The sequence below is a fragment of the Trichoderma gamsii genome (genome assembly GCF_001481775.2).
Source record: "Trichoderma gamsii strain T6085 chromosome Unknown Scaffold_19.2, whole genome shotgun sequence".
NCBI lineage: Eukaryota > Fungi > Ascomycota > Sordariomycetes > Hypocreales > Hypocreaceae > Trichoderma > Trichoderma gamsii.
This window is the reverse complement of record NW_020171356.1, coordinates 161,303-171,959: the sequence shown is the minus strand read 5'-3', so window position 1 is coordinate 171,959 and position 10,657 is coordinate 161,303. Positions and strand designations below refer to the sequence as shown.

Sequence of the window (10,657 nt, the reverse complement as noted above, 5' to 3'; positions counted from 1 at the left end):
ATATGGCTGTTTGGAATCTATGCAAGACTGCTCATGTTCTCGCGAACCGTCTCCTCCAAACCCTTCCAGCCATCCTGTTGAGCCCACTTCTTTAGCAGTCTCAACGCAACACTGTCATCAGTGGTTGCAGTAATTGCCGGCGAATCCGGGAGATCATCGACCAACTTTTCGTTCGGATAGAGACGTCGCAAGATAGCCAACACATCATTCCAGTTGAAGGCAGTGGCCCATGCTTGGATGCGTTCCTCCTTGATATCCTTGTCAAGGATGGCAGCGACATGGAGAACCGCAACATCTTTGACACTCACGTAGATTACTGCGTCGAGTCATTAACACGCTGCGTAAAGTCTCTGATAAGGGGTAGTTGAAGTGATACTCACATGAAGGCATCATGCTAACTTGGCTTGTGTCGCCCTTGAACAATGCGGGCACCATGCCGGCTGTGCCTCTCTGATGGCTGGGGTGAAGCAAAGCGCCAAGCGTGGTAAATGGGCTCACTACATTCAGCACAAAGCTGGGCTTCTCGTCTTTGATGAACTTCCAAGCAGCCTTCTCAGCCTCAACCTTGCTCGCCATGTAGGTGATCATGCCGCGGCTGGCTTCGTATGGCGGGGGAGCCCACGCCGCCTGCAGGGCAGCGTCGTTCCAGGTATCGCGGCCGACATGCCCCGACGCACCGGGGATGGGCATAATGGCTGCGCCGACTGAAGAGGTGAAAACCACCTGTTTGACGGATGGCTCCGCGGCGGCGGCGCGCAAAAGCGAAACCACGCCAGACACTGTTTGGGGGACTACCTGGTTCGGGTCGGGGTCAAAGTTGGTGACGGTGGCGATGTGAGCGACAGCGTCAACCCCTTTGATGGCAGCGCTAAAGGCATCGGGGGCTCCGAGATCTGGGACCTGGACAAGCTCCAGGTTGCCAGCCGCATGTTCTGCGGAGAACAGATCGTCTTTGAGCCAAGCTGCCTTGGCAAGATCGCGGACCGTTCCACGCACTTTGTATCCGCGCTTCAGGAACTGCTGTCCTACATGTGTAGCAATGTAGCCAGTGAGGCCGGTGATGAGGATGAGGGAGCCCTTGGGGAGAGTCGCAGCCGGTTCAGCCATGATGATATAGAATTATGATGAATTTAATGGTGAGATTAGTGTTTGGTGATGTTCTTCTTTCTTTATGGACAAATTTTCTTGCCTCTCCGGTCTACTGTCTCTGCTTTTATACATTTATTTGCTTGTCTCTCAAGCAAAGATACAGCTCTCTCAAGCCGCTTTGCTGAGCAATCATCTCCAAAATTATTGGTGGAGCTATTACTAGCTGGTATAGACCCGCGCTCAATAGATTGATAATCACGCGCAACTTTTTTCCGCAATGCATTGAGCTCAACGGGAGTCAGATCAATGAAATCTTTAGGCTGGGGGCATAGACTCAAGCTACAGGCCACGTCCGCAAGTAAACGGTACTTCAACATTGGCGTTGTTAATCGTTTCCAATCCAAGTCAAACAAACTTGGTGCCATGGAGGCACATAAATGCCTACCCGTACCATTGTAAAGGTAACCCTCTTATGAAGCAATAGAGGAATTACCGTTCTGGGAATGTGTGCTAAGAGCCTCCGCGAGCCTCTGTGAGCGGTCTGCGATGGCTTCAAGGGTACGATGACAAACTCAAGCAAATGATTTTCTTAAGTAAGAAACTGAAGCGCTTGCATGGCATATTGTGGTCCCCAAGACGAAAAACATGATGTTTGATTGAAGAGACTGCTCGTTATTATATTAAATCACTCTAGATCAACCATCTGACCACATTTTCTACTTAGGGAAATACTTTTATCTAAACTAAAACGTTATGCTATAATCTGAATCTGACGCTTAGCAGTAACATCACTGAAATTGGCCCGGCAATAATCCATTTCAAACTTTTACAGGCCGGAATCGAGATGGGGAGCTTACTCATACTATTTCATAAAACACAATGGCCATTTCTACGGAGCGGAAATCAGTTTTCTCGCAATCCAAAGGGTTGATCACGATCTTAAGAAGCTTTCAACGAATTCCATGGCGGAGATAGAATTGTTGTCTCGCCCCCTGAATTCTCCAAGCGACTTTTGACGGCTGCCGATTGGCCGGATCATAGCGCCAAGCCCTTTTTTGCCTTTTTGGGAAGCTGTACTATTTTAGCTGAGCTTATCTAATCACGCTGAGTGAATCGCTGCGCATTGTCTCGTAGCTGATGGACGAGATAGCAAGAACCAGATGATTAATGATCTATTCTTAATGATAAAAACACAGTCTTCTAAAAACAGCTAAAAGTACTTTCATAATATGGCTTCTTTCTATCTTCTCTATTTCCGACGTGGCGTAAGTGAGATTGCAAAGGAAACGAAGTATCTAAAATGTAAACCAAATCATCCAACGTGCTTACAGTCCTCATCTTACATCTAGAATGGTGATGAGTCCCTAATTAAATGTCTGTTCGTTCTTTTTCTTTGCTATTTAGTTTATCAGGCTCTCTGATCCATCATATCTGCAGATACTCTGACTGTTATCTTGCTTTCCTTTGTACCAATTTTGTGACTGTATCTGCATCAATGATATCTTAATAGCCATGTATGCTTGACAGTGGTACATTTAGATTATTGATGTTATGGGTTTCCGCTTTTCATGCTAGCGGCAAATACATAAAACAACTTCTCTCCGTATTTCCGATGACGAATAGTCTCAAGAGCATCCCGAAGAAATAAACGTGCTGTCTAATTCCGCAGCGGAGTGGAGATGTTTTGAAATGTTCAAAAAAATTCCTAGCATGCGTATATCGGTCTAAACTCAAGTCATTGTGTTCCGCCGCTGCGGACATGTGAATCAAGTTCCGTGGAAGCTTCAACATTTATAGTAGTTGTACCTCTACCTTTTTCTTTGTTCCAAATCAGCCTATGAGTCCTTATTAGGGTCTTTATTTGTCATACTGTCGAAGAATTCGTTCACGAGGGCTTTCGTCATGTCTAAACCAGGATCTCAGACGGTAACCAGTCTTGATGACAATACAGACGTGGAGCTTAAACAGCCGGATGAAGCGGTGGAATCTTCGGACGTGCCATCGCTTTCTTCAACAGCACTGGCCTTTATCCTCTTGGGACTGAGCTTACCAGTTTTCCTCATTGCTTTGGACACTTCCATTGTTGCTACGGTCGGTATTCCTTCACAAGCCAGTTTAATGGGAGAATTTGGCTAACTAGCTTATGTTTCGTTCCCAGGCCATCCCCTATATCACAGATCGATTCAAATCTACGCAGGATATTGGGTGGTATGGGAGCGCATATTTTCTCGCACTGTTCGTTTCTCCAGATTCAATCTATCGTGTACTGTATTGGTGCTAATGTTGGTCTACCTAGATGCTCACTGCAGCCGCTAAGTGGTAAACTCTATGCAATATTTTCTCTTAAAGTAAGCAAAGCTCATACCGTCGCAAAACATGCAAGCGATTAGTCTAACTGTTTATAGTGGACGTTCCTCGCCTTCTTCGCCGTCTTTGAGCTTGGCTCTCTACTATGTGCCACGGCTGTGAGCTCTAACATGTTTATCGGCGGGCGTGCTGTTGCAGGAGCCGGAGGAGCGGGTATCGTGTCTGGTGCATTTTCGATTGTTGCATTCATTGCTCCGCTTGAAAAAAGACCACGTAAGAACTGCGTCCGTTCAATGATGTTTGGCCCCTGATGTTGACCTAAACGGTTTAGTGTATATCGGATTCGTATCCTCATTTTTCGGCCTTGCCACTGTCATTGGCCCTCTGATTGGAGGGGCTTTTACGGAACATGTATCGTGGCGATGGTGTTTCTACATCAATCTGCCAATCGGCGGGGTGGCCGGCCTGGTGCTGATATTGGTCTTTAATCCACCTACGAGAGCGATAGAAACAGAGCCCCTCACCCACCGCATTAAGGCTCTCGATCTTATCGGCGCCTCTCTTTTCATACCGGCAATCTTGATGGCCCTGCTTGCGCTTCAGTGGGGAGGGTCCACGTATCCCTGGAAATCAGCGACCATCATCGGACTTTTTCTTGGATTCGGAGGACTCTGTGCGGTCTTTGTCGTCTGGCAGTTCTACAAAGGCGAAGACGCCATGCTGCCCATGTCCGTGCTCCTCAACCGCACTGTTATTTTGAGCAGCCTCACTCTGGCGTTTGCATACGGCGCGATATTCTCAGTTGTCTATTATCTTCCGGAGTGGTTCCAAGTCGTCAAAGGAGCAGGCCCAATCAGAAGCGGCGTCATGAGCCTGCCGACCTTTCTTCCGCAAATTGCTGCCGCCCTGGTATCTGGAGCACTGGCCCCCAAATTAGGTCCTCTTAATCCTTGGGTCTGGGTTGGCTGTGCTTTCATGGCCATCGGCATTGGTCTCTACAGTACATTTGATGTGTCTACATCTTCCGCACACTGGATTGGCTACCAAATTCTTCCGGGCATTGGATTTGGCCTGATGGCTCAAATGCCCGTTGTTGCGGTACAAGCCATCTTACCAGCCTCACAGAGCCCTGTTGGCGTTTCTACAGCTACATTCTTTCAATTCTTTGGCAGTGCTATTTTCCTAGCGGTTTCCCAAGCCATCTTCGGTAACATATTTATTGATCAGTTGACGGGGCATCTTTCTGGTGCTCAAATACAGAATCTGCTCCTCAATGGCTCAGGATCTATTCGCACACTGGTGCCCCCGGAAAACTTGCCACTTGTTCTGGATGCATTCAACCAGGCCCTCATAGGCACATTCTATCTTGCTGCAGGCGCGTCTGCGGTTGCGGTTTTGATATCGTTTGGGATACCTTGGATCAACATCAAAGGAAAGGAATTGATATTAGAACCCGGAGCATGATACAGCACAGAAGTTCCTGGCAGGTTGCTACTGGCCTATACTGAATTGAAATTGCGGCTAGGTAGCATTATTTGCAGGAAACCGACGTCTTGCAATCTTTGTTGAGTTTAGAAAAACTGAATTGTTATTTAGCAGCTCTGAACATGGTTGCGTTGGACAGTGTTGCCTGTTTTATCACGGCATGGTCCTAGATTAACCCATCTTTAGGCTGTGCATAGATATTCATTCATTCATAGATTGTGACTGGCTCTTACAGCCTTTCTTCTTTTTCTTACTACTTAACTTGTAATTAATCCACTAATGTTACCCCAATGTTTTCTTTTTCTAATTTTTTCCGTCATCTCCACCTGGTTTTCACGACATATTGTCAGCTGAGCACCTTTCAAGTTGTCTTCTGCGTAACATATTAGAACATAACCTTGCTATCATGACTTTTATCGATTATTTACCCTCTTCCCATCAACAGAAATGCGTATGAATCATCTTATTTACACCCGTCATCCAGTTATGGCAATCACGCGTTGCAATCCAATATCGTCATGCAATCATGTATTCATTTCGTATATGCCAAACATTTCCAACATTACAAGCTTATGTGCTATAGCTCTCAATTACCTTCGATGAATGCAATCTTTCCAGCAGCAATAATGGTAAAACTACTTACGAATGGCAGCTCTCATCCCGATTTTCAATGGACAGCGATACTTTACCTCCCATTCCCCTCAGCCTTTAGTAGCCCCGCTTGTAGTTTTGATCGGTGTCTCAGCCACGACAAGCAAACTCAAGCAGCAACAGTTCACCATCCCCCGTCAAGTGCGGCGCAAAAAAAAAAAATACAGGCAAGCAAGGGCGTAAGGTGCTTCTACTAGCGAGACCTCGCTATAGATTCATATAGGTATCTCAAGTTATATTGATGGGTACATGCATCCACATGCATGTGTTTTGCACGTTCTTAGCGTGTGGCTAAGGCAGCGACTAATCTTTAGCGGCGGCTCGTGCCTAGCGCCCGCTGATGATAAACTCATAGCTGGAACAGTGATGAGATGACCCTGTACATGCATTCAGAACTGGGAGTCGGCTAGCCGGGTATTCCCTCTGATACAACCTTCAAGCATGCAAGTAAATATTCTTTTGGAGATAAATAAAGCGACTGTATTGGATTGAACTGACTGTTTTCTTAGACAAACAAAGACTTGACAAAATAAGAATAGACAACAAGAGGCCCATACTATCCACCAGTAAACTAATTCCTCAAAAATCATTTCTTTGCACTAGGAGTGCATTTGTCGCTCGAACCGTTGCTCTTATAAAACTTGTCATCGAACTCGTGTAGCTGCGCTTGCATCCGAGCTTCTGACTCGGCCTGGGTTGGGGCACTGCGGAATTCGAGCGGCGGCCGTAGATGACCACTGCTAGATTTCTTTCCGCTTTTTTGAGCAAATCGGTCCATATCATAGGTCAAATGGACTGGGACCTGGGGCGAAATCTGGGCCTTTTCAGAATTGACGCCGGTTTGCTGACTATAAATCCTTTGATTAGCACATGAGTGTACATTGTGTCCTTAGTGTACTAGTAGGTATGGGGCTGAGTAAAGGGTACATGTACATGTACCTGGATAGATGTAATAGCAGTGGTATGAGGTAAGAAGAGTAGAGCACTAATCCAACTACACACTTCCGTCTGCTATTTAGGACATGCGCCTAAGGAGGCAGCGACTGGGAGAGTGAAGCGGACAAAGGAGTTTCTCATTGATTGGAACTTACGCGTTGCTTCCGCCGTAAGTTGCGCGGGTAGATGATGAAGACATCTCGAGGCGCCGTAAAGTGGCTTGATCTAGGCACAGGTACTAAGGAGTACTTAGTATATATAGATAAATGCAAAAAGACTAATTTTAGTACCCGCGTTTTGCAGTGCACGAAAATAACTGTATACCTTAGGGGAATAGCCAAAATAAATGATAAGCAAGCGATGAGAGATGGTCCATGAGGAAGATAGAAGCAGGTACGCCTTTATATAAGAATGAAGGAAAAAAAAAGTGCTTTTCAATGTCATAGTTTTGCATGTTCTTGGCGATTATCAAGCTGCTTCGTGAGGCGGGAGCTTGCGCCTCAAAGTGAACAGAGACAGCATGCAGTGGAGAGAGACGGAAAAAGTGGTGGAGGGGTGGTTGTATTCCTGCAACTAATGGCCAAATTGCCGCTTGTGCCCCTTTGCTTTTGGGGAGTAGCTGTCACTTCATGTTTGGAGCACAGCTGCCCAGCGCGTTGTTCATTGAAAATGGCTACATTTACTAATTTATGCATTATTAGATGACGGTATTTTTCCAAGAGGAGTAATGGAAGTACTGAATCTCCTCTGACAAATCTTTGTTACTGGTTGAGAATTGTGTCTCTCTGTTTCCTGCTTCGCCTTCCCTGGCGTGGATTGAGGGAGTGGGAGCTGACATATGTATAGATTCTTGCTAGGTACATGCAGGGAGAGACGACCAAGTGTAGTCCACCTCAGGCAACGGGTAGGGCCAGCAATAGTATTTAATACTGCAACACCACCCGTCTTGGCATCAATCCATCCAAACGAACCGTTCATTTCGGCGCGGGGGGGGGGGGGGGGTTGCGGAGGGTTCCGCCTGTCTCTCAGCTATGGCACTCCGCGTCATCTTGGACTCTGATGTCTGTACCACAAAGCTCCCAATGTCCATTAATCTTACAGAATGCCGTCCTTTGGGCTGCTGGGTTCGCTCTTTGACTTGAGCAAAATGCATCATATTCTGGTCATTCTCCTCGCTTTTGCCTGCCAAAATCAGAGAGTATATGGTCTTTTTTTTTTTTTTTTTTTTTTTTTCAAAAGGAAGAATTGCCTTTATTATGGTAAGTTTGTGTGGCGAAGACTTGTGCAACTTCATACTCTTCTGCTTGGCTACATGTTTACAGGCTTGCCACAGTCAGGCTTTTCCAAGCATCATGTATGATCACTTGCTTACTACTGGCTTTCTGAACATATGCTACATATCTTTGTGGTGACGCATCCAAGCAAAGAATCTAGTGTTCACTGCAATGCTTTTACTGCCGGCAGAAGAATTCTGGATGCCTCCTTCAAGGCCGATGTCATTAGCCGCTGCTTAACCATGCACACGCCTCTCAGTAGCGCTACCGTAGACTGCAGGCAAGGCAATTTTGCTCAGGCCTAACCTATTGTTCAAGTCCTCTTCAAAAATACCAAGTAAGATACCTAATAGTTCGACTTCGTGCAATTCGCAGACGCTTTCAACGCCCGAGCGACAGACTTCCCAACCTGACCTGAGCCGCGATCCATTAGATTTCTGACTACAGGCATAGGATCGGCCGTCTAAATCACCTCACGAGCTCAATTTACAAGCAAGAATGCATAGTCATCCCCTTGAAGGTAGAATGAACTATATTGTCGAGTAGCAGTGCCAGGCTAGCGCAGCTTGTGGGCTTACAGCGTTCCAAAATGCCGCCTCCCCAACCCCACCACTCATTCTTTTGATGCTTGACGACTTTTGTAATACCTAAGTGCTTTGAACATTTCTTCTTCCTGGCAATTTAAGTTTTTTCTCACACATGTTCAACAATCCAGGCTCAGCTTCGGAATATTAAGGATCGATCTCCTATCCATGCCCCGCAGCTCTCCCCGGAAGACCTTGCAGAGGTTCCACCTCAGCTCCGTCGCCAGCGGAGGATCATCTGCTAGAAAAAGGTTTCGACTAGCTCTCAGTATAGGCCAAACAGAGGCTATTCCAAACGCCTATTTGAGCCATGGAGCCCCAGCAAAACTGGTGGTAGTGCTCGCGCCCAGGAGCTTTCTCCTGGTCCATGTCATGTATGAAGAGATGTCAACGTAGCTGTCATGTGCGGATTGGAAATGTTAAAATGGAAAACATTAGAAGTAATAATACGCGTTTGGACTTGACTATTTAAAAGCTAATCACAGAGGCCATCAAGCTATAGAGCTACATTGGTTTGACCCAGCCGGGTATGATTTCTATCGGACAGACTGTGTTACACGAGACAAAAGTTAGATCTCTACAATTTTCAGCGTTAGGGGCTCTCTTTATGCCAATTCTTCATTTTCTCCAAAACTGTGGAAGGCGGTACCTCTCCCTGCTCAGCGTCTCTGATAACACTTATCCGAGTCTTAAATGCGTTGTAAAACTCTACTAGCTTTGGGAACTTTTCCAAGACATCCCGCCCATAAACGTCCTTTACTACCTTTCCCGATCTCTGAGTCATATCCACGCCATAGCAGTCGACGGTAAACTCGAGGAACTGATACAGTACAACGTCTGGTAGGTTCACGCTATTGTTAGTGGCAGACTCATCCGTCTCACTCTGTATTAGTGGCGCCAGGTCGCGATCATTGTACGCCGCTTCGATTGTCATGAGTGAGCGTCGAACCCAACGCAACATCTCATTTGATGCGTCTGGTAGAGGAAAAGGCCCTGCACCAGTACTGAAGAGACGTATGGCATTCCATTGAGTGGTGCACTCATCCGCTAAGGCGATTACGCCGTTGATGTGCGCATGTTCGAGAGCATCGGCTCCACGCATGGAATAACGAGAGTCTGGGAATCCTTCAGCGCCATTGTCGCATAGCTCGTTTAGGTAACTCATGATAGCCAACGATTGGCGAATGTATATGACATTGGCACCATGATTGTACTGCGGAATGGCGAGGATGGGCAAGCTCCCAGGTGGCTTTGCAGGGAATTTTGAGTCGACATGATTGCCTAATTGGGGATCTGTGACCGGTACAATGGTTACATTAGACGATGGGATTCCTTTCTCTTCGAAGGTAAATAACAATTCTTCTGGGATAAGACATCCAAGGATACACGTATAAGAGCCACTTGACGCATTTTGAAGAAGACTGAGGGATGAAACGAGTTCTATTATGGGAGACAATTGTTGAGGAATTCGCGTAGCCTTTTTATATCGATCGCGGATCGATTCCCAGAGCATTCCCGCAATCTGTTCTCGGACACTTTACCGGATATATAAACAGCAAGTATCTTGTTAAATTGTTTCTCTGTTCAGCTGCATAACAGAACGTGTCATTGAAAACTCGAACCGCGAGAAGAATATTGAATGACGATCAGTGTGCAGTTATAATAGAAGAAGAGGCTAACATTGGACCAGTCTTCGAATAGCAAGCTCGAGCATTGGTCAGTTCTTGATCAAAGCTCCCTCTAATCAGGAAGACAGTTAGCTTCTGCCGAAGATTACAGTTTCGCCTATTTGAGGCCGCATCCATGTGCTCTATGATCTTCATTGGCATTCAGTCGATGTCCTTATCAATGCGTGCACTTATCGAGATTTATTTCTAATGCAATTGTATAGGTTCAAAAGACCTGTAAAGGCCAGTGCAAAAGAGGACTGTACCAAGCCCTTGGTTCAATGACTGGGTGGATAAGGATATCCAACAAAAAAAAAAAAAAAAAAAAAAAGCCATGTTCAGCCTCGTTGGGTACAACGACGCCAACAACGCCAGATCGTCAAGATCGCTTATAAGGTATGCGTGCACTTATAGAAGCAAGGCATAGTAAGCGTAAGAGCTTGCGTATGAACCATAAGCCCAAGGCAAGCAAGCACTGGTTCGCTATTCTATTATTACTGGTTCGCAAGACAGGCCACGGAGATTAAAACGATAACAGTAGTCGTTCAGTGCAAACGTTACTCCACACAAAGAGTTTGCCTTACCACTAACAATAGACATCCTACACTTCTCAACAGTCCTACCATCTTGATTCAAGTGAAGTATTTGGATAGCAAGCTATATC

The 10,657-nt window shown here is 46.1% G+C and overlaps 4 protein-coding genes across 4 annotated transcripts; 1 reads left to right on the top strand and 3 right to left on the bottom strand.

Moving 5' to 3' along the window:
• Positions 1–17: 17 nt before the first annotated feature.
• TGAM01_v205860 (hypothetical protein) lies at positions 18–1,107 on the bottom strand (the record flags this gene model as incomplete). Its single annotated transcript, XM_018803043.1, has 2 exons — positions 18–316; positions 381–1,107. 2 exons carry the CDS (start codon positions 1,105–1,107, stop codon positions 18–20), a joined length of 1,026 nt encoding a protein of 341 aa, XP_018663809.1.
• A 1,884-nt stretch (positions 1,108–2,991) lies between these two features.
• TGAM01_v205859 (hypothetical protein) lies at positions 2,992–4,860 on the top strand (the record flags this gene model as incomplete). The annotated part of the gene is made up of 3 exons (XM_018803044.1): positions 2,992–3,180; positions 3,495–3,669; positions 3,728–4,860. 3 exons carry the CDS (start codon positions 2,992–2,994, stop codon positions 4,858–4,860), a joined length of 1,497 nt encoding a protein of 498 aa, XP_018663810.1.
• Positions 4,861–6,118: 1,258 nt separating this feature from the next.
• On the bottom strand, positions 6,119–6,667 carry TGAM01_v205858 (hypothetical protein; the record flags this gene model as incomplete). The annotated part of the gene is made up of 2 exons (XM_018803045.1): positions 6,119–6,380; positions 6,624–6,667. 2 exons carry the CDS (start codon positions 6,665–6,667, stop codon positions 6,119–6,121), a joined length of 306 nt encoding a protein of 101 aa, XP_018663811.1.
• A 2,251-nt stretch (positions 6,668–8,918) lies between these two features.
• On the bottom strand, positions 8,919–9,839 carry TGAM01_v205857 (hypothetical protein; the record flags this gene model as incomplete). Its single annotated transcript, XM_018803046.2, has 1 exon — positions 8,919–9,839. The coding sequence occupies one exon, from the start codon at positions 9,837–9,839 to the stop codon at positions 8,919–8,921; it is 921 nt and encodes a 306-aa protein (XP_018663812.1).
• Positions 9,840–10,657: the final 818 nt, after the last annotated feature.